The sequence below is a fragment of the Copadichromis virginalis genome, linkage group LG9, assembly GCF_057382275.1.
Source record: "Copadichromis virginalis isolate Kocher_CV1m ecotype Utaka linkage group LG9, C_Virginalis_male_GT1.1, whole genome shotgun sequence".
In the NCBI taxonomy this organism is placed as follows: Eukaryota; Metazoa; Chordata; class Actinopteri; order Cichliformes; family Cichlidae; genus Copadichromis; species Copadichromis virginalis.
In genome coordinates, this window is record NC_140626.1 from 3999703 (window position 1) to 4023639 (window position 23937).

Consider the following 23937-nt stretch of genomic DNA (forward strand, 5'->3'; position numbering starts at 1 on the left):
ACAGAGCTACTGGCCCTCCAGCTGTGTCTTCATTAGTTGTTCTTTGTAAGTTGATATCTTGAACTGTATAAATAGAAATGTACTTATATGAAAAACTTGCTTTAAGCTTTTAGGAGCTGCAGCCGTCTTCATACATGCTCCCATATTTTCAAAGGCTCAAAAGTAATTGCACAATTAACTGCCAAGCAGTTCCAAGTGAGGCCTGATCTCTCCTCACTCTGTGACAAATTAGGCAGAGAGACCTGTTAGTGACTCTCGTGGCTGTATATAAGCAATAGGTCTAACCGAAACCTATTTCCTCATTACATCATGGCAAATTAAGTAGATGAAAGGTCAGCAGCTGCTTCCAGGATTGAGTTTGCATTTGGTGGCTGTGCTTGGGAGCTCACCATTACACTGAAAGCAACAACCCAGGTCTAATCAGAGAGATCGGAACATTTGGTACATTTTTATAAAGCAGGAATGCAGCAGTCAGCTCTGCAACACCCAAATTCCTGGAAGATCACAAAAGACAACTGAATTCTTCCCTTCATAATATCTATCCAAGAAGATGCATCATTGCTACAGTGTTCTGTCAAGACGCAACTTCATGAATGAAGTACAGACGCAAAACGCTGATAACGCCCGAGGACAGAAAGACCGGATAAGACTTTCCTAGAAAACATCGAAGAAAGCCTGCCAAGTTCTGGAAGTTTCTTTTAGGAATATGAACTTGTAGCAGAGAAGAGTCTGTCAAACACAGTGGAGTGTTATCACAGCCAGTGGAAGTGGGTCAAGGGTGTTTATTCATGACTAGGTGTTGGTAGAAGTAGCAGGAGGAATTCTGAAGTATCGACAGCTTTACTTTCTGCTCACAGCGAATCAAAGGCTGTGAAACTGGTAGGACAGAGCCTGGCAGTAAAGACACAGCAAAGCAACGGCTCCTGAAGGTAAAGACATTTTCTCGGACGGCCACAACAGCCTTTAGTGGGCAGAAAGAGCCACAAAGACACAGCAACTAACAGTGGATCCAGTGAAGAAGAAAGTCCATCGGCTTTACAGTTCAAGCACTACATGCCTGTAAAAGAGTTTCATTTAAGAATGAACAACAAGGGAAATTTAATAAATCTTAAATGTAAGGAATATTTTTCAAAAATCTCTTGAAATAAAGCTGAAAGTCTGTCATTTATTAAATCTTGATTGCTTCCACTGGTTGGTGGTGTTTACAGGAGACATCTGAAAATGACTGCATGACTGTCCTGATGTGTATAAGCCTGGATGATTGGATGAAACTCTGACTTGAGGAGGCCGGTGTGCACTCGTGCCTGTATTAAAAGTTTTGCATATATTTAAATCTCACACTGATATGAGAAATGGACATGCAAATCCATCAGCCCCATTACGCCTCACCTTGGCAGCTAGTGCACTCGCAGCTGTGTATGACTGGCAGGACAACCGGCTCGCTCTCTCCACTCTCACACTGCAGGCTGAGGAAGCGCACCGGGGTGTTCGGGTCCAGGCGGTAGCTGCAGCACTCACACACCGACTGGAGATACGGCTCCTACGTGGAGAGAGTAAAAAGAAGAGAGAGGGTAACTAAATGTTGGGGGCAGAAAGAGAAATAAGAGCCAAGAGGGTGACTTGGATACGATGAGGGCAAACTGAAATCAGAGCAGGGGACGATTTTATGAGGAGATCAGGGAAATAATAGGAAGTAGAAAGTGAAACAATCAGAAAAGAAAGTTTAAATGAGGGGAAAGAGTGGGACAGATAAGGAAGGGCAGATGCCTCCCTCTATTCTATGTGATGGAAGATTACAGTGTAAGAACTACAGCATATTAAGGACAAAAAATGAACTAAAGCCTTTAAATGTTTCTGCATAAATAAGAGTAGCAAAGAAAAGCAAACCCAGTTAAACGTATGACCCGTGTGCTGAGGTGAGTCTCTTTCTGCTTCACTTCCTGTGAGCCCACAGACAGACGCACTAACATTTGACTTTGCTGCTGTCATTCAGTCCTCATCGCTCCATCAATAAAGGTGAGCTGTTGTGACGGCGATGAAAAGCCCAAATCTTGGCCCTACCATGACCGTGTGTGACTGATGGGATGTGGTTCCAGTGCTGTAATGCATGTTTCTTTTCTCCACACATCACTCTTAGCATCTAAACCAAAGGTTTTCTTTAAGACATTTCCACAGAGCATTATTCACAGAGACCTCTGCCTCATCTGTGTGCTCTGCAAACAGCAGATGGGCAGCACAGCTTTTCTGCTTGTATCTCTGCCACGTGCATTCGCGAACATGAACATTTGACACTGTGAGGCAGGTCTAAGCTTAGCTTCTTATTTTGTAAACTCCTGCATCCCTGTTTGCTGCTGGGCTGATCTGTGGTGCTCGACCATGCTGAGGAGGCTAACAGCATTCTTTAATTTCCTTGCTTTGCAGACAGTCTGTCTGACTGTGAACGGGTTGAGTTCAAAGTCTTTACAGATGGTTTTGTACCCTCTCCCAGTCTCCTCAGCATCCTCAGCATCTACATCTATCGTCCTTCACATGCTGTGAAGAACAGACTTTGACAGATCCCTGATCTTTACGTAAAACAGGGTGTCCATGGACTCCTGACTGAGGGCTTTAAAAAGAGCATTAATACTGATTACAAGTCAGATTTTTAGTTCTCCAACAGTTCCAAAGGAAGATCTCATTCAGCTGCTACATGCGCCACAATGTTTCTTCGTTGGATCCGTGCTTACTCTCCCTGTCATTTAATACACTGTGTTCATTATCGCCTAATCAGAATGAAGAAAGAGCTGAGCGATGCTAAGATGTCTGTGATACACAGAAACTGTTATCTCATGGTTGATCTCTGCATAACAAGCCAGTGTAGTTATAACATGGCTTAATACTGTAAGCAACGTGAAATGTATAATAATAATAACAAGAGCAAGAAAGATATGTTTTACTTCTTTACGTCTTTTTAAGGTGGCTTACATGACAAACTCAACTGATAACAAATAACAGCGTCAACAAAGATACATGCAAAAATCCTGAAATTTGAGAATAATCGAGCCTCGTTTGTAACTCAGAGAAAGAAGGTCGCCTTTGGAAGCTGTGTTCATGCATCCAATTAATGCAGACAAAGCCTGAAGGAGACTGTGGAAAAGTACAGAGGACGGTAGCAACACATGATACATAAAAGGGGAAGGAGGTAAGAAAAGTTCCTCTGAAAAATAGTTATTAGTACTTCTCACACACTTTGAAAAGTCTACAGTGTGTGTGTGTGTGTGTGTGTGTGTGTGTGTGTGTGTGTGTGTGTGTGTCCGATAAGTCAACCGGTGATGGGAAACTTGATCACTGTAATGAATTCCTGCTTCTTCCAGTCGTGCTAATCAATGACACGGGGACTTCACAGGGTTGCCTAGTCATCGGTTACCATCCCCGGTTGCCACAGTAACGGGAGGTAATGACACATTTGGCCGAGCTGATGTTTATTTTTACTGATCTCCCAGCATGACTGACTCTATTTTTACAGTGGAGACGCATAGATGCCAAGGAAGAACAAAGTCACCATGGTGATGAGGTGATAAGCCTGCTGTCTTACAAGAATGAAAAAGACAGAAAACCAAGAATGAAAATCAAAGAAGAAGAAAAGATAGAATCCCTCTACCCCTGCACGAGATTCAACACATCCATCTACTGTATTTACACCCTGATACTTCACATATTATATCTTGTATTTCTGTTTGCCTGCCTTCAAGTCATCAACTGTATGTTTATCTTTAAGCACAGATGTCAAATGCTCAGCTCAGGATGCCATAATTAAAGACAATTCTCTCGCATCAGTAGAAAAAACAAAATAGAAAATGAGATGATCTCATTTGCTAAAGATGATACCCTGAATCATGATTTTATTAATAGTTTTTGGGATTTAAAGGGACTTAAAGGGCAGATGCATAAACTGTACATAAAAGATGGCAATAACTGGTTGCTCTTAAAAGTAAAGCCATTAACCTTAAACCCTCATGCTTTGTAATGGCCTCCAGGAGGTGATTCCCCTGGTTGATGAAAACATGGGAAGTAATGAAGTACAAATACTTTGTTACTGTATCCCAAAAGGCTGATTCTCTCAGCTGACTGCAGGTTTCCCCAACCTTATAAACAGTCTTCGATCAGTAGTTGTTGATCAATAGTCAATGCAATTTGCATATTAATACAATTATAAATGAATTGGGTTGCACAATGCACAAAGAGCAGCAGGTCAGCTGATCACAGCCTGTACACTAAGAAAATCTTCCCCCACCTTCTGAATCCACTTTAACCCCTGACTGTGCACATTTTCCTGTTTAGAGGAAAAGTCGCCCTCTGCAATGTAGCAACAGAAAACAGATTTATGTTTTTAATTTTGTACAAAAATAGAAATGTCCTCCAAAGAGCTACTCTTACTTTCTTACTTTGAGTACATTTCAGAGTCTCTACTTTTTTACTTTTACTTGAGTAAAGAAGACATGCATCATACGGGGTCATCTGTGGATGCTAGCTGACCCCATGCAAACTAGTTATCCTGCACAGGAAGGGTGAATAAGAACACTCTTTACAAATATTGTCAGTCAGGAAAGTAAAGTTCAGAGGCTGTTTCAGCTGTTTCAGGTGTTTCAGGTGTTTCAGCTTTTTCAGTTGTTTCATGTGTTTCGGCTGTTTCAGCTGTTTCAGGTGTTTCAGATGTGTCATGTGTTTCACCTGTTTCAGCTGTTTCAGGTGTTTCAGATGTGTCAGGTGTTTCACCTGTTTCAGCTGTTTCAGGTGTTTCAGCTGTTTCAGGAGTTTCAGGTGTTTCAGCTGTTTCATGTGTTTCAGCTGTTTCAGCTGTTTCATGTGTTTCAGCTGTTTCAGCTGTTTCAGCTGTTTCAGGTGTTTCACCTGTTTCAGGTGTTTCAGCTGTTTCATGTGTTTCAGCTGTTTCATGTGTTTCAGCTGTTTCAGCTGTTTCAGGTGTTTCAGCTGTTTCAGGAGTTTCAGGTGTTTCAGCTGTTTCATGTGTTTCAGCTGTTTCAGCTGTTTCATGTGTTTCAGCTGTTTCAGCTGTTTCAGCTGTTTCAGGTGTTTCACCTGTTTCAGGTGTTTCAGCTGTTTCATGTGTTTTGGCTGTTTCATGTGTTTCAGCTGTTTCAGGTTTTTCAGCTGTTTCAGCTGTTTCATGTGTTTCAGCTGTTTCAGCTGTTTCAGCTGTTTCAGGTTTTTCGGCTGTTTCAGCTGTTTCATGTGTTTCAGCTGTTTCCGCTGTTTCAGCTTTTTCAGCTGTTTCAGGTTTTTCGGCTGTTTCAGCTGTTTCATGTGTTTCAGCTGTTTCAGGTTTTTCAGCTGTTTCATGTGTTTCAGCTGTTTCCGCTGTTTCAGCTTTTTCAGCTGTTTCAGGTTTTTCGGCTGTTTCAGCTGTTTCAGCTGTTTCAGCTGTTTCAGGAGTTTCAGGTGTTTCATGTGTTTCAGCTGTTTCAGCTGTTTCAGCTGTTTCAGGGGTTTCAGGTGTTTCATGTGTTTCAGATGTTTCAGCTGTTTCAGCTCTTTCAGCTCTTTCAGCTCTTTCAGCTGTTTCAGGTGTTTCACCTGTTTCAGCTGTTTCAGCTGTTTCATGTGTTTTGGCTGTTTCATGTGTTTCAGCTGTTTCAGCTGTTTCATGTGTTTCAGCTGTTTCAGCTGTTTCCGCTGTTTCAGGTTTTTCAGCTGTTTCAGGTGTTTCAGCTGTTTCAGGTGTTTCACCTGTTTCAGCTGTTTCAGGTGTTTCAGATGTTTCAGGTGTTTCAGGTGTTTCAGCTTTTTCGGCTGTTTCGGCTTTTTCGGCTGTTTCAGGTGTTTCAGATGTTTCAGGTGTTTCAGGTGTTTCGGCTTTTTCAGCTGTTTCGGCTGTTTCAGCTGTTTCAGGTGCTTCAGCTGTTTCAGGTGTTTCAGCTGTTTCAGGTGCTTCAGCTGTTTCAGCTGTTTCAGCTGTTTCAGGTGTTTCAGGTGTTTCAGCTGTTTCAGGTGCTTCAGCTGTTTCAGGTGTTTCAGGTGTTTCAGGTGTTTCAGCTGTTTCAGGTGCTTCAGCTGTTTCAGCTGTTTCAGCTGTTTCAGCTGTTTCAGGTGCTTCAGCTGTTTCAGGTGTTTCAGCTGTTTCAGCTGTTTCAGGTGCTTCAGCTGTTTCAGGTGTTTCAGCTTTTTCAGCTGTTTCAGGAGTCAGTGAAACAAAACCTGCTGAAATCAAATCGGGTGGCAATTGGGCTGAATGTGGTAGAAACTCCATGTCTGAGGCTTTGGAGTCCAGCAGTGTCAGAAAAACAGTGAGATTTGTGTGTGAGGATATAAAGAAGTCACAAGACGGCGAAGATATTGTACCAAGAAGGGAAAAAAGAGTTTGGAAGTCTGCAGGAGAGTGAGAGAGACACCAGGACTAAACAAGTTCAAGTTCAAGTTCAAGTTCAACTTTATTGTCACTTCAACCATATACAGTTTAAAAATACACAGTGAGGCGAAACAACGTTCCTCCAGGAACCAAGGTGCTACAAGACAAGTTAGTGCAAAAAAAAAAAATAATATATAATATATCTAGTAATAATATTGTGCAAAAGAGCATTTACAGGTTGGTGTGTGCGATGGTTTGGTGGTGTAGGTCAGTGTGTTTGCGCTTTGTGTTGGTTAGTCAGTCCAGTCTCAATGTTTTGAGGTATTTGAGTTAAGCTGAGTGATAATGATAATGTGTGCGTGTTTATCAGTCAGTCCCTTTTTGCTGAGGAGACGGATGGCTTGTGGAAAAAAGCTGTTGCACAGTCTGGATGTGCGTGCCCGAATGCTTCGGTACCTTTTTCCAGATGGCAGGAGTGTAAAGAGTGTGTGAGAGGGGTGTGTCCGATCAGCCACAATGCTGGTGGCTTTGCGAATGCAGCGTGTGGTGTAGATGTCCTCAATAGAGGGTAGAGAGACCCCGATGATCTTCTCTGCTGTTCCCACTATCCGCTGTAGGGTCTTGCGGTCTGATATGGCACAGCTCCCAAACCAGACAGTGATGCAGCCGCTCAGGATGCTCTCAATAGTTCCTCTATAGAAGGTGGTCAGGATCGGTGGTGGAAGCCGGGCCTTTCTCAGTCTTCTCAGAAAGAAGAGACGCTGTTGGGCTTTCTTGTGCAGGGAGCTGGTGTTGAGGGACCAGCCGAGGTCCTTCTCCAGGTGTACACCCAGGAATTTGGTGCTGTCAACGATCTCCACAGAGGAGCCGTTGATGCTCAGCGGTGAGTGGTCGCCTCGTGTCCTCCTAAAGTCAACAACCATCTCTTTTGTCTTGTCAACATTCAGAGACAGGTTGTTGTCCTTACACCAGTCCGTTAGTCTCTGCACTTCCTCTCTGTACGCTGACTCGTCGTTCTTGCTAATGAGACCCACCACGGTCGTGTCATCAGCGAATTTAATGATGTGATTTGAACTGTGTGTTGCTACACAGTCATGAGTCAGCAGTGTGAACAGCAGAGGACTGAGCACACAGCCTTGTGGGGCCCCAGTGCTCAGTGTGGTGGTGCTGGAGGTGCAGTTCCCGATCCGTACTGACTGAGGCCTTCCTGTCAGAAAGTCCAGGATCCAGTTGCAGAGGGAGGTGTTCAGGCCTAACAGGCTCAGCTTTCCGATCAGTTGTTGGGGGATGATCGTGTTAAATGCTGAGCTGAAATCTATGTACAGCATTCGGACGTGTGAGTCCTTCTTGTCCAAGTGTGTCAGGGCAAGATGGAGTGCAGTGGAGATGGCGTCGTCCGTTGAGCGGTTATGGCGGTATGCAAATTGCATTGGGTCCAGTGAGGGGGGCAGCAGGGTCTTGATGTGTCTCATGACGAGCCGTTCGAAGCACTTCATGATGGTGGGTGTAAGTGCGATAGGGCGGTAGTCATTGAGACAGGACACAGAAGACTTCTTGGGCACGGGGACGATGGTGGTGGCCTTGAAGCACGTGGGGACAACGGCACTGCTCAGAGAGATGTTGAAGATGTCGGTGAGAACATTTGCCAGCTGATCAGCACATTCTCTGAGCACTCTGCCTGGGATGTTGTCTGGTCCAGCAGCTTTACGTGGATTGACTCTGCGTAGAGTTTTCCTCACCTCAGCTGTAGTGAGACACAGGACCTGGTCGTTCGGAGGAGGGGTGGTCTTCCGCCACGTCGTTCTGCCTAACACTAAAGACGCTGTGAAGTTTGGGTGTCAGCTCTGCCCGGCTGAAAACTCCATTCACTTAGAATGGTTTAAAATGGCATCTTTGATGACTTGATGATAATGACTCAACACGAATGAGTGCACATCCCATGTTTTACAATTTGCAAAATAAATCACCGAAAAGCCTTTTTACAAAAGACCTTTTGAGTGTTAGTCCCTTTTGTCTTAGTATGCTACCAGTTACTACTTCTCAAAATTGTCTGCAGGTGTTCAGAGAGTAACATCCCGTGTGTGCATGCATGTGTGTGGCTGTATACCTCCAGGATGACATCAGTCCTGGACAGGCAGCGTCCCCTGCAGAAGCTGACCTCCACATTGTCAAGTCGACAGTCTCCCTTGGTGATGTTGCGGACCTGCACATAGCGATGACACTCTTGCACAGGCTCACCTTGTGCAAACGCAGAGAGGAAAAGAGATACACTTAGGACAGAGCAAAGGAGGGGAGAATATAATAAACCAGAAGCACTACTTTATAGACGATATTGTCTTTGCATTTGCATGAAATAACGGCAAAAAATGACAAAAAGGAGGAGACAGAGCTGAAAGCTCATTGCAGAAGGCAGGGTGACATTGCCGTGAAATTTCCTCCACTGGGACAGAGATTAAAGCCCCAGTGTAGGTTAAGTAATGTAATCTCCCACTAATTGGGGGCTGAGGCACTTCCCTTGTAGCCTCCTCTAAACTGAACTGAAGAACATTCAAATCCATTTAAGTGGTCTGGAAGCCATGATACTGGAACGAATGACTTGCTCAGGAATAGATTGTTTTGCAAAAAGCAGCGTTTTAATCGCTCCTTTTGTTTCGCATTATCATACGTGGGAAAGCCTTACTCTGTGGATCCGCTGATAGTTTTAAATGACTAATATTATGGAATCTGATGGTCAGAAGTTTGGGAGTAAGGTCCAAGAATGTTGACTGATGGTATTTGGGACGCGTTTTTGTGCCATGTGTATGCAGTACCAACCTGGAAACTGCTTTCTACACACGGGGCAGCAGCTGCCTGGTTCTTCCACCTTCACCTCCCCCTGAGAGAATCATGCAAACAGAATCATGCAACATTTATGGACGGCTTATATTTGTCATGTCTAAGAGTGTTTCATTGGCAAGTTAGAGCAGGCATTTCATCAAAAGTGCGAGTACACATATGCATGTGCATATCCAGAAAAACATTAGCACAAGCTAACTGAGCATCAACCCCATATGAAAGTGAAGGGTGACTCTTAATTTACATCTTCTGGTATCTTCACATTCATAATGCTTTCATAATAGCTGTCTAATAACCGTTTAAGGTTAAGGGCAGGCCCAGCTTAATTGAATTATGTGAGAAACAACTAATTCAAAGTCTGAGTCTGAGATAATGTAACTCCTGCAAACATGAGAGTAGCTTCACCCAGAGCACATGTAACAGTCCTGAAAGGGTCTGGTGAAGGTTCTCGACCTTCACCCGACCTACCTACCGGTTTGGTGGTGCGTCAGTGATGGTCTGGTGCCGATCTGGGAGGAGACCCCCCAGGACACCATCCCGGAGAATGCATGCAAATATGTGTGGGCCAAACAATCACCCAGTGTGATGCCCTGTTGTTCCTAATAAGTTGTCCACTCCATACCAGTATAGAAACCCAGCATGATTTTTCCCCCCATTGAGATCTGATGTGTTTTCAAAACGTTCATTAATGTTTTTGAGCACGAGCACCAATAACTCATCATTACTATAACTGGGCCCTCAAACCAACATCAGGCTTCAAAACACAGAAACCAGTGGCATGAGTTTGAATGTGTCCGTTCTTTGTATGCAGTCTGTGGTTCTCACACAGCACAAAGTGAAATTCAAACGACAAACAAGTACCAAGAGTTTCATGGCCACTTGAGGCTGGTTCCAAAAGTGAGTTTGTCTTTGTAGACTCGTGTTTAAATGTCTAACGTCACAAAAATAAACATATATACCACATGGAACATTTTACAGTTTATCTAGAGATAGTTCTGCCCTACATAAAAACTGTGAAGAGATGAAACTCAAGGTGTAATTACATGAACCCACTGGGAGGGTCTTTTTACCAAACGAGTGATGCAGAGAGAAGGATGAGGAGGCAGAAAATGACATAGAGCCAGGCAGGCAGAATGGAAAAGGGACAGGAATAAGAAAATGACACATGAAGACCAAAAATAGCACATGAAAGAAACTGTGACGTAAGGACACACAGGACACAGAGGGAATAAAGAGAAACCCAGAACAGAGAAAAGCAAGGTGTCCTGTGATGTCCCTGCCTGAGAATAGCTGCTGTTAGCATGCAGAGTCACACACAGATCCATCTATAGCATCACTCTAGTGCGACACACACACACCTCTTGACTGTTCACCTCAAGGAGTGTTCCTTCCACTCGGCACTGCTGCCAGCCTTCCCTCAGGGCTCCCCCAGGGATGAAGGAGCCTACTCACTTAAAAGGGTGAGAGGTCATGAAGACGACTATTGTAAGTTGTGTGTGTGCGTGTGTGTGTCACAGGGGATGGAAACAGGTAGGAATGGGTATTCCTGTTTATTTCAGGGAAAATGATCCGAGCATCAAAGCGTGTTGTTTACAGGCTGTTGGGGGAATCGTAGCGCCTTTAATTGGTGTAAACGATCAGCGTTTGAGAGGAAGGCATCCTAACAGCTTTGACATTATAACAAAGCCCTCAATACATTGCCTTAAAAAGATAGATGCGCTCCCAGCAGAGCCACGTGCAGATTTCAATTTTAAACAGTGACATGTTTAACTGTAAGCTCGTAAACAGCAAAGCACACCGACAGTCACCCACTGTCAGCCTGCCAGCAGAGGGAACGCAGGGCATTAAACGACCTTTCCATATTGTTTTGGATAAGGAGCGCTTTCACTGAGCCATCACGTGGTCAGCAGTTACACAACCGAGCCCCTCCAGAGACAGAGTGCACTACACTAAAGAACTGCTGCACCACAGGTGGAGCACTGGGAGGACCGTGGACTTTGTGGAGCTTGCTGTGCAATCAGCCTCTCTCTTCAGGTTGTGGTTGTCAGCTGAATTTATTTTTACACTGGCCTTTACACTGCGCTGCTGTGCTAAAGATATAATTCAGCGCAGTGTGTCAAGGATGAGACAGCTAACTTTCCTACTGCAGCTCATCTGAACTTCTCCACAGTGGTGAGACGATTTAAAGTGTCTGTTCAGCCCAAATTACACACAGAATATCTTCTCTTATGATAATTTCTTTTACGATCATTATCTTCATGTTTGCAGGTGGTCAGTGAAAAACACACTGGCCTGGACTGGGATGGAGATCTGTCCAGTAGCTCCGCTCTTATTTCAATACTGTTTGATAATATGCTACTACACTGTACATTAACCTTTATTATTAAGTATTTTTGATTTTGAGTTGGCTTTGGACTCTCTGCTCATTCTTTCACATTTATGAAATATTCATAAATGAGTTCTGTATTCTCGGGTGAGGAGTTCAGCCATCCGGGAGGGGCTCAGAGTAGAGCCGCTGCTCCTCCACATTGAAAGGAGCCAGCTGAGGTGAGTTGGGCATCTGACAAGGATGCCTCCTGGGTGCCTCGTGGGTGAGGTTTTCCAGGCATGTCCTACCGGGAGGAGGCTCCGGGACAGACCCAGGACACGCTGGAGAGATTATATCTCTCGGCTGGCCTGGGAACGCCTTGGTGTTCCCCAACAAGCGGGAAGAGGTGGCTGGGGAGGGGGAGGTGTGGACTTCTCTGCTTAGGCTGCTGCCCCCACGATCCGGCCCCAGATAAGCGGAAGAAGATGGATGGATGGATGCAGGCCCGGCCCTAACCAATCTGGTGCCCTAGGCAAGATTTTAGGTGGTGCCCCCCTACATCGGCAGTGTAGTGTATGTACTCACAAGAAACCGAATAGCTTTGTCTTTGACCTTTTTTTTTACTTAAAGAAAGCAAATTCACAATCAGAATAATTAACAAGATAAAAAAATATATGAATAAATAAATGAATACAAAAAATTAAAAATGAATATATGAAATACAATAACACCGCTTGATGCTGCTGCAAAACTGGTGGGTTGTGCTGCTGAGGTGGAGGCAACAGGAAGACCGCTTGATGCTGCTGCATCATGGCTGGGTTGTGCTGCTGATGCTGCATCACTGGTGGGTTGTGCTGCTGAAGTGGAGGCAGCAGCGGTAGATGTGGTAGATGGCCCAGGGGTGGGATTTAGAAACTTCAACAGTGCATCTGAAGAGAGGAGTATGTGACACCACTGAGTATTAAAGTTTAATAATAAAAACATATGATTCCAGGAATAAAATGAAATGATATAATATAAATGAAAAACCAAAGAGATATATGTATGATGTTAACTGATATGCAGATTAGATTAGATTCAATTTATTGTCATCATTACAGTGAAATGCTGAATAGCAGAATGCAAAGTAACAGTATAATATCATATGAGAATGTTATGTTATGATTATCTTTGACCGAATCACAGCAGTGCTCATATTAAAAAACAGCATTCCCTCTCATGTGATATTGCTTAATTAACATTAATGATGTGCACTTTAACAACTAGGCTTACAACTATAATATATACAGGGGTGGAAAAGTGACTATTACCTGCAGGGTAAACGTTAGCTAACCAGAAGGCAATAACAATGTAAACAAAAAACACCTGCTTAAAAGATGAATACAAATGAGGAATGGTGGGAAAGGTGGGAGTACTGTAATTACCTAACGTTACATTATTATTTTCCATAACAATTTAGCCCCCTCCACAATATTAACTGACGTTAAAACAGTTAACTAGCTATTTATTGATTAGCAATTAGCGAATCATGTAACATTAGCTTAATGCTAAAAATTTAGGTTACTATCACATTCAGACAAATAATTTCATGTAGGCTAACGTTACCTACCTCTGTCTTTTTCTCGTTTCTTCTCCTCTTCTTTTCTCTTTTTTCTTCCCTGGGCACCTGACAGTTTTGGCCGTTTTGACATCTTGTGTTGATTTTTTGATGTGGTGACGTCCAAAAGGAACCATGATACGGGAGGAGAGGGGGCGCACCGTGCGGGGGGAGCGTAATGTTGTAACAAATAATATTTCTATTAAATAAGCTTTACTTTGCATTTTAATTAACGTGGGATTATTTTTTGTATTTAGAAGTAATAGTACCAAATTTTTTTTTTTTCAACATTTGTGGCACTAGCGTGGCGCCCCCTGATGGACGGCGCCCTTAGCATTTGCCTATACGGCCTATGCCACGGGCCGGCCCTGGATGGATGGATAGATGCATGAATGGATGGATGGATGGATGGATGGATGGATGGATGGATGAATGGATGGATGGATGGATGGATGGATGGATGGATGGATGAATGGATGGATGGATGGATGGATGGATGGATGGATGCATGGATGGATGGATGGATGGATGGATGGATGCATGGATGGATGCATGGATGGATGGATGGATGAATGGATGGATGGATGCATGGATGGATGGATGCGTGGATGTTCTCTGGTGCACCTGAGTTGGTATCTTGATTTGCGGTTGTTTATGTTTGTTCCCCTTCGTGTCCAGTCTGTCTCAGTGTCCTGTCATCAGCATCTGTGTTTGTTTACCTCCCCAGTCGTGTCCCCATGTCTGTCTCAGTGTCTCTGTATTCATTCTCTGTGATTACCTTTGTAGTCCTGTCCCTGTGCCTTCGTCCTTCCTACTCTCATGTTCATCATCTCATGTTTCATCCGTCTCTTCGTCCATTTATCCCCAGTTGCAGTGTCAAGTTCACATGTCTAAGTCTCAGTGTCACTTCCTGTTTTATTTTGATAGTCTCCAGTCTCATGTGACATGTTCAGTTTTGCTTCCTCTGTCTGGTTAGTTATGATTTTGTTGAGCTGTGTGTCCGTGTGTCTCCGTGTCCCTTAATATCCCCATCAGTCACCTTTGTCAGTTCCCAGCCACTGTTTGCTTTTATCAGTGTTAATAAAGCTGAGATTTTGAGTTTAGTGCTGTCTGAGTCTACAGTCTGCCACACACCCACACTTTATGACCACATTATATTTGTTTACAATTTCGAATAAACTTCTGCAAAACTAACGACACTTTCCATGGTTGCTTTTAGAGTTAGCAAATGTTAGCACAATGTTATGCAAGTTAACACAAAAACCTATCTATGCGAAGATGCCAAACTGTCTTAGTAGTTAGTAGGTGTGTAGACTGAGGCAGACTGAGGTGTGCAATGAAGAGCAGCAGTTGGCAGAACACCACCCATAAACCTCAGGAATGAAAAGCAGTGGGAAAAAACACTTTAAACAGAGAGAGGTAGAAACGTGTGATGTTCAGTTCTTTTCTTGCTTTGATGTGTGACAGATGTGGCGTTATTGAAGGAGCACCATCATACTTTCAGCTTTCTGAACAATACAGAACTCAGGCAGGTTGTAATTTGGGAATGTTCGGTCATTCCCTGATAGGATAATGACTCATCAATCCAATCAGGTCAGAAGCAGTTATGGTGACGACAAAAGTAATATTACTGAACCGGAAATGTCTCTCGCCCTGCAGTTTTAGAAGCTGACACCTTCTCCGGCTGCGTTGGAACAGAAATCCTTCCACAAGATGTAAGAGACCGCTGACAAGAATGAACTAAATAAGAAGAAAGGGTGAAAATTAGCGAGAAGAAACAATGAAAAATTAAGTTTACAAGAAAAAGAACGTGATGCGATGCCTCCACAGACCAATGTTACAGGGAGGCACTGAATCCACCTCCACGTGATACCAAAAGTTCCACCTGCCTCAGGAATACAAACATGAATTAATATTTGATACAATTTTATATAATTCATCTGCTCTGGGGTGTACAGCATGAATGCTGTGTGTGACTAACACTGGGAGTCAGACCATTAGCAGCACAGCCATACAGTTACCTAAAGCAGGGGAAATCTGTTTGATGCATAATGTTATTAAGTTATCCAAAGTGTAATCTAAACTCCAGTTTACATGAAGTCAGAAACAGGACATCAAACGCGTATAATAAACTGCTAAAGATGAGGTAGCTCTGCACACCTGTATGCAGGGACTAGCACATTTCATCGACTCCTTTTTCCTGCCTGATATTGTTTTTCCCATATTTCCCATATGTGCTCTGACCTATCACCATCAGAGTGCATAACCCACCCACCCTAAAAACCAAAACAACCTCAAACAGGATTAACAACTCTAAATCATTTGTCCATTACAATTGCCAGAAATTTTAAGTCCTTCAATGTATCAATCAATTCTTTTTCATCATCTAATATAAGACAATATTAACCTGAAATAATCTGAAACTAAATAATCAAGAAGCTGAAAACTTTTTGGTCTTCCATTTATACAAGATTAGAGCTAATCTGGTTCAGCTAGTTAGTGAAGACACAGAGTACAAATCAACAAAACTATATTACGCTTAAATAAGTAGCCAGTGTCTCACTGGAGGTAGAAGGCTATGGTGAAGACAAAAGGGCAGGCTCGTGGGAGGACTGGAGAGTCAGGTATTGATCTGTTTCAGCCAACATCCCACACATTCTTCAGCGGCAGAGCATTTTGTGCCTCATTCAGACTAATTTAGATGTTTGCAACCTCCAGAGATGTTAGGTGAATTGTAGCACCCCGGGTAGCTGTGGCAGTTGACTGCACTGATGTGTTCGTCTAAGAGACTAATTATGCCTCTGTACGTCAATCTTCCTCTCAGATTAGCAGTGTTTGCACCGGGACTGCAAATGCACGTTTTAGGTTGTCAGCAGCTACTGTGTAGAAAATGGTTCCTCCTCATGTGTATGTTATTTCTGGGGACCAATGTTTCTGTCAAACACCTTAGAACACCTTCAAAACTTTAAGACACATCAGAACTCGAAAAAGCTGGACGTCAGCACTGACATGAACCCGCTAATCTGTTAGAAATGCAAAGATTTCACGCATTTGTGGGAATTGATGAGTATCAGTCTACAGAGGGCTACATTACAAAAACCCTGAATATGAACTTTAATGAAATTTCATTGACATAACAGAAAATGGTGCTCTGTAGTTTCTATGGCCCACACAAGCTTACATGCATGCCTGACAACACCTGACAACGCTTAGGAGATATCCTCGCAGATCTGGACCAGGCCACGAGCTCAGTCTGAGGTGTCCTACTGGAGGGTCAGGTAAGCATGGGGCCAGTCAAGGGTATCAATTGCTTCATGTTTTAGGAAATGCCCCCATACATCTCACCAGGACCACCAGGAAGAACCCAGGATCCACTGCACTGGCGTAGGGTGTCATTCCCACATAGCAGACAGGTCCGACACGAATCTGGTGTCAAGCCGACACTGCTGGCTGACTTCTGGCATGGTAAGTGGTATGTCATCCAGATGTGGGCCAGGCCTGGTGGAAATGGCACTGTTTATGTTCCTATTTTCCTATTTTAGTTAGAAGACCCAAATGCCATGTTGCAATACTATACTGCTTGGGTGAATGTGGCTTGTTGTAGAGAGCACTTTGAGTAATCCGCAAGAGTAGAAAAGCGCTATATATGAATCAGTGCATTCACTGTCTGAACAGAGTTTCGTCATGTTACTTTTGCACTATTATGTTCCAGCACATGTTGTTATTACATGGCTTGATTAAGGTACACATTAGGCTGACATCTGGGGCCAGAGCTGAGACGGTTCTGGGCCAGCAGTGTGTCTGCAACTGGCCTTGTGCTGGCCCATGTGTGGGCCACATCTGGCCAACCTGATCTGGGCCACCAAAGGGCCGTCATTCTTTGCAGTATGTGGCCCATGTGTAAGCACACTGTGTGGGCCTGATCAGGGCCGTACCAAGTTTGCTATCTAGGTAATGGGTCCATAATGTCAATCAGAGTACTGTTGCCTAGCCTGTGGAGCTCTGTGTGCCCCTCCAGCAATATGCCTCCGCTCCAAACTAACGTCCAGTTGCAGGCAGCTTCTCCAGACCCTTTCACGTGGCCTGTGAAGTCAGGTCACCCTCATGAAGTCTGTTTTTAATTGTATGGTCAGAGACGGTGACCTGCTGGAGGTCACTTTGTAGCTCTGGCTGCTCATCATGTTCCTCTTTACATGAGCAGATTCCTGCTGATGGGTTAACCCTGGGTGAGTTGGACTACCTGTGCAACCTCTGTAGGGTCCAGGTTTCCCTCATGCTACCAGCAGTGACACTGACCCTAGCTGAGCACAAAACTAGTGAAAAAACAGTCAGAAAAAAAAGAAGGTAAAACATGTGAGTGGCCTCCACCTGCAAAGCCTCCTGTTTGGGGCAATCTCACTGTTGCTTTTCTAATGCAGCTGTTGTTAATTTCTGCTACTTAACTGACCACATCAGCATCCCCTGACATCTCTGATTAAACAGTCTGTATCTGTGTGTGCATAAAGTAAAGTGAATCATCAAACCCATGTTGTTTCAGAGTGTAAGTGTCAGTGTCTCACCTCATCACAGTACAGTGGAGGGCACCTCAGCCGGCACAGTTTCCTCCCGTTCACACAGCTGCATGACAGACAGTCCTCCTCCCACTCTGATCCAGCCTGGCTCACACACACACACACACACACGCAATATCCATATTTATACACCAGACGCTGTAATTGGGTTGATGCCTCAACAGCCCATTACCCTGCATGCACACTGGCATGAGTGCAGGTTTGATGAAAGTGCAACTGGAGCAATTTCTTCAGCGAATCCACCCAAACTGTTGTGGATTTGAGCTGATTGTGGCACACAGCGATGCTATAATTATAACAGTGCATTATACAGACATGCCTCACGTGTATGTGTTGCATATAGGAATAAAGTGGCTTTGCAGCTCACACGGAGCCATTTGGTAGAGTCATGGGGTGGCTGATTAGAAAACCACAGAGGGTCTTTATATGGACATGACTCAAGTAGCTGACAGAAAGAGAGAGACAGAGTAGGCAGGCAGACGGAACGAGACGGGAGAAAATGAAAAACTGTGTGAGGAGAAGGCGAGACAGAGAAAATGAAAGAGAAAGACCTCAGAAAGAAAGAAGAGCAGCCCTGACCTCTTGTCAGGGTAAGATTAATTGTTATAATCCTCTAATACCCACTCCTTCATAAATAATTCCTGGCAGGCTTGCCCAGTTGCCGTCCGAGCGCTGGCTTTAACAGCACTTCCTACATAATTGATGAGGGCTGAGGGCTGAAGGGGCACAGTGGCTTAATGTGTCCTGTTAAGCTTGTCACTCATCTTCTAATAGGCCCTTCTTTATGAGTAAATAACACAATGGGATTGAATGGGATGGCATGTAAACACTACACCAACGGTACGGAGGCGGGAACAATGGCTACAAGATGCCAAGTTTGCTGGGCAGCAGATGTCACTTTCCTTTTCGTGCGCACGCGCCGACGTACCTCCCGCAGGACGCCCCGGTCATGGCAAGGGCAGAGGGCAGGGATGACGCACGCGCCCTCTGGGTTTCGGTAAAGCCCCTCCTGACACACGCAGCCTTCAGCAGAGTGGCTGCAGTTGACAGGAGAGGAGGAATAAATGTCCTGGCAGCTCCTCTCACACAGCAGGATCCCCTCTGATGTCGTCCTCCTCCACTGCTCCCCATCAGGACACGCTGGAGGAGAGGAGAGAAGATGGATGATACGATGGGAAGATGATAGGGTGGAGTGGAAAGCATTTAATGATGAATCAGGAAGGAGAAAGGAACAATGGGGATCCAAAGAGGGGTAAGTGTTTAAAGGATGCAGTGATAATGACGAGTTTACTCGATCATGCATCATCAGTAAAAGATCAACTGTCTCCCTTTCTCTCACTCACCACAGTCAGGGGCGATGCAGGTTGTTGTGCGGAGGTTAGGGCCTTCACACGGAGCCCCTCCATACTGGTTGGGCTCCAGAACAAATCTGATGGAGCTCTGCTGTCCTGCACCACAGCTGGCTGAACAAGGACTCCACTGGGACCATGTGGACCACTGGCAGTCCACTAGAAGGACATAAGAGGGTGGGACATTCAGTCTTAGCACTGGTTTTAATGTACATTTATCTGCAGCAGGAAACAGGAGGAAACTGTCACCTGACCACTTCAATGTACCCAGGAAATTATAAACATTTCCTGAGGACGTGATCATGGAGAGGGCACTCAGACAACGGTAACTGCAGACTAAATGTCCACAACCACAACAACTAGTAGCCTCAACAGCAGTCGCCTCCAGGAGCTTTATACTGTAAGGTGACCCTACAATCATACATACAGAGAAAACCCAACAATCATATGACCCCCTATGAGCAGCACTTTGGTGACAGTGGGAAGGAAAAACTCCCTTTTAACAGGAAGAAACCTCCGGCACACCCAGGGTCGGGGAGGGGCGGGGCCATCTGCTGTGACCGGTGGGTTGAGAGAAAGAAGATAAAGGATAAAAGACTAATGAAAAGATAAAGAAATAATAGTAAAATGTCTCCTTCACAGCTTTTGTTGTGTCTGCTGTAACCATCAGAGTCTAAGTGTGTGCATATTTACAGGAAACGTTCTATTAGGTCAGTAAAAGCATTTAAAATCTTTTAGACTGAAATAAAAGTTCATCTGAATGAACTTCATCATAGATTTGTTTGTTTTTATTGCGTTTCCAAAATGCATAAAACAGTGAAATATTTGCTGGAAACATCAAAGTTTCTGCTGACGGAGCCATTTGTCAACAGCTGCACCTGACAGGAAGTGATGCTGAACTAAGCAACACAGTACAACGCCCAATCAGGTTGTGTCCTATGTTTCCTTTATGCTTCATCGTGGTTTGGTAGGGAGGGAAAAGCAGCACAGACCTGTTTCATTTCTTGCTTTTAAAAGTGTCCAAAGGTCCAGTAGGTGGGTACTGGTGGGTTTGATTCTTACATACTTTCAAATTTGTTTATTGGTCGTGATAGCATTTCACTCACCACCTCCTCTCCTGCAGCGCTGCCAAAACCTCTGAAAACAACATAAAACACTAAGCTGCTTTCTGCCTAACTTACTAATTTTGAATCAAATGTACGGCACCTTTCAGACATTTGTATTTCATGCACTGATGTGACATGTGCGGTAAAACCTTTCTGTGCTAGCTTGACCTGGTTTCCTCAGAATGTTGATGAGTCCTGTTTGACTTTCTACAAGCCGATAAATTACAGCTGTAATATTCTATTCATAGTATAACATTATACTTTTTGTAATGATTTTTCCATGCACTTGTTGGCCAACAATCACATGAGCTGCTTCTTTTTGCTCTTCATGGGCCCAATCAGGCAACATATTCTTATTACTGTTAATAAAGTGCGACAGCACTCCTACAAACATTAGTGCTCATTTTTCTCACAGTTCTTGCCAGACTTTGGTTTTCCTAAACACCCAAACTGAAGTTGTGCGTGAAGCTGTTATCATGATCAATATTCTATATGTAGCAAAATAACACCTATGGTGAAAAAGGAACTCCCTACAACCAACAGCACAACTGTTGTCTAAGAAGATATTCACAGATACTTCTCTAACTTCTAGTTTAAGAAAGTATCGCAAGGGCCAGTAAAGTAATGTCTGGACAGATGTGTGAGAAGAAACTGCAACTAAAATGTGCAGTAATGTGATTGAAATGAGATCCTCTTTTATTCCACATTAGGATTAATGATACGGTGAGATGGAGAAACAAGCCAAGTTCAAACTGTGATCTGCTCTGGAAGCAAAACCAAAGCTCACATCATGAAATTGTACGTTTATGACACAAAATCCCAGTAATGGCCTGTGTGGACTCTGATTGACGAGACTGTAGCTCAGTTATTTGAGCCAACTGTTGCAGCAGCAGCTGTCCCAACTATAGATAGGTTGACATTTTTATCATGACCCTGCCAGTTCAATCGAAGATTATTGTTGCTGACCGTTGCTTTCATTGCTGAAAGAGAGAGAGGCCCTATAAGGTTCAGGAAATGCAGCTGTGACGAAGCATCACTCACCCTCACAGGGCTCTGAGGTGCAGTTGAACATCCCACCTTGGCACAAGCTGGAAGGAGCGTAAAAAAGTCAAGTGAGTAAAATTAGATGAAAGAAAAGTCGAAGTGAACACGAGGCTGAACCAGCCACACACAGTTGCCTACCAGACCACTGTGAGGGTACGAATTATACATATAATCTTCTATTTCATCCTTTTTTAATATAATTACTAGGGGTGCAACGATATTCGTATCGATATTGAACCGTTCGATACAGTGCTTTCGGTTCGGTACGCATATGTATCGAACAATACAATTTTTTTCAAATTTTTTTTTTTCAATTTTTTTTTTTTTTTTTCCCGTTTGGATCTATAGCCAGAATTGTTGTCTTGAGGCCAAGAAAGATGCCAAGAGGATTTATTTTAAGTGGATCATCATATTGGTCCATTTGATTGACCTTTATTATAATTATGAATTTATTTTATTTTCAGTTGCAAACGGGACAGACATGACTGTGGGATAGGACAGGGGGAAAGAATGAAAGAAAGAGGGGGAGAGAAAGAAAGAAAACCAAAGGGGAGAAAAAAAAAGAACAATACAAAATTTGTAATTTATTTGATCAACTTTCCTTCTGACGATGCTGTCTGTGTTGAGCGCTCAGTGAATCTGCATTTGACTACTCCGCCTAGGCTCGAGAGTGCAGCCTAGGCGGAGTAGTCGAACGCAGATTCACTGAGCACTCAACACAGACAGGATGGTCAGAAGGAAGAGCGCAGGGCAAGCTAGCGAGACAGAAGTGGACCTCCCCACCCTCATTCAGATCTGGCGTTTGGAATTATTTTGGTTTTCATGTGACGTATGACCCTGAAGGTAAGCGCGTCATGGACTAAAGTAAAACAGTATGTTGGATGTGCCATGCAATGCTCAATTACATGGGTGGGAGCTAGTGTGTTAGCGCAGTTAGCTCGTTAACGTGTTGGCCGTCTAGCCCCTCTGTATAGGGTAGCTCGTTAACGGAGATTTGCCGTGTTGTGGCGTTAAGGTTATTTCAACGAGATTAACCTGAAAGCACTAGTGGGAACACAACGAATATGACTGCACATTTACACCGACATCATCCTAGTGCAAAGACAAAAACAACAAGCATGCATGCTACAAACTTTAACCGAGTCATTTAGACAGCTGTTAGCACAGGATTCTCCTTATGGAGACCTGATATGTTTAATATGCTGCTGAGAATATAGCCCAGAAGAAGCGGATAGTATAGCTTTTATTTTGGAAAGAGACATTTCTCTGTAATAAACTCTCTTTTCCAAAGATGAGTGATTCCTCAATCAGATACAGGGCTCGCAATATCGCTAGCCCGACGTCCCGGGGCTATCTCTCCCCTGCCTGTCGGGCTATTGTAGGAAGGAAAAATATATGTCAATGCTTTTGCATTCTTTCAGAAATGTAGCTGGGTAATTATGTCATTGGGTGAGCCACTGTGAATATGTGACATATTGAAATCGTGTTTGAATTTGCGCTTGTTTTTTTGCTTTCACTTTGCAATCGTGCGAACTGTGTATAGAGAGCGACAGCACTGATCTGTGAGTGATGATAATTTGTGCACCAATTCCTCTGACATCGTCTTATTAATCGTTAGCTTACTATGCAAACATGACAAGTGAAATCTCCCGCAGCTTAAACATGTGAGAGGTTGATCGCGCAGAGAATCGCTGAGCTTATGTGAGTGCGGCAGGATATATATTTCACTACGATGACCTGGATGATTGAGAACCTTCACAGACAGATATATATTTTAGTTCTGCTGAGCCAAATAAGACAGGTCAGGGTGAAGAAGTGACAGCCAAAGAAAAGCTTACCACAAAACGGAGAAGTTATGACAAATCAGACTATAAGGCAAAAAGAAAGTGCAGCTTTATGGTTTCATGGACAAAAGAATTTCTGTGGCTGCAATATGATGAGCTAAAAAACAACACGCACAAGGGTTAGGGTTAAATTTAAAAACTGTACTTTTGTGTTAAAATATATATTTATAATTTTAATAAATGACAAATTAAAAAGGCATGAACATTTTTTTTTGTATCGAAAAAATATCGAACCGTGACACCAAAGTATCGAACCGAACCGAACCGTGAATTTTGTGTATCGTTGCACCCCTAATAATTACACATCCACAGCAGTTTAGAGCTGGAACACATAAGAAGCTTAACATTAACTTATTAAAAAGCGGTACAATACAGGACCTTGTGGCAAAGCACAGAGGAAGATGAAAGCTGCTACTACAGCCTCTGTTCTTTTTCTAACTTCGCTCGGTGTTTCACTATGGGGAATGGCCTCGGCGTGACCAACTACGGAAGCTCCAATGACACCACGTCTGTCTATGACAGACCTGTCGAGTCGTGCTCAGGGCTCCGCCCCCTCATACTAACACGGCCGACCAGCTCCTCCTAACTCATTCTCGCTTTCTTCCCGTGAGAAACTACTAACTACTAACTAACTTGATTAGCTGCTTAACAGTTCTCAGGCGTCCCGTGTAGGAGTACGTCGCCGAACGCAGTTTTTCCGGTGGCCGTTTGGATCGTGCTAAGTCCTTCGAAAGAAGCGTACTTAGAGTTGCACTGTGGAACAGCAACCGCGTCAGGCGAGCTGTCCCAGCGGTTCCTGGTTTTAGTTAGCGAGGTAGCCGACGTTGTGTGACTCGGGCTAACGCGTTACGGCGAGCTGTTCGTTCAGTGTCCGGCTAGCATTGACTTGTTAGCAGGCCACGAACCACATTAGCGTCTCACTAGCATTAGCTTGTTG

General features: G+C 43.8%; 1 protein-coding gene and 1 long non-coding RNA gene across 2 annotated transcripts in view; both read right to left on the reverse strand.

Annotated features, from left to right (window-relative positions):
- The window catches only part of sspo (SCO-spondin), a 64573-nt gene that overhangs the window by 3935 nt on the left and 36701 nt on the right, over positions 1-23937 (reverse strand). Inside the window, exons 70-76 of the mRNA XM_085469297.1 lie at positions 21154-21200; positions 19001-19165; positions 18586-18797; positions 17646-17741; positions 9161-9221; positions 8454-8584; positions 1390-1540 (exon numbers count right to left, since the gene is read on the reverse strand). Of these exons, the coding sequence (XP_085325423.1) occupies positions 1390-1540; positions 8454-8584; positions 9161-9221; positions 17646-17741; positions 18586-18797; positions 19001-19165; positions 21154-21200 (863 nt within the window). The remainder of the gene's footprint in view (positions 1-1389; positions 1541-8453; positions 8585-9160; positions 9222-17645; positions 17742-18585; positions 18798-19000; positions 19166-21153; positions 21201-23937) is intronic.
- Positions 12090-13250, reverse strand: LOC146701133 (uncharacterized). The gene is made up of 2 exons (XR_014922136.1): positions 13099-13250; positions 12090-12418 (listed from the first exon to the last, which is right to left on the reverse strand). It is a non-coding gene; the product is annotated as an uncharacterized LOC146701133 (long non-coding RNA).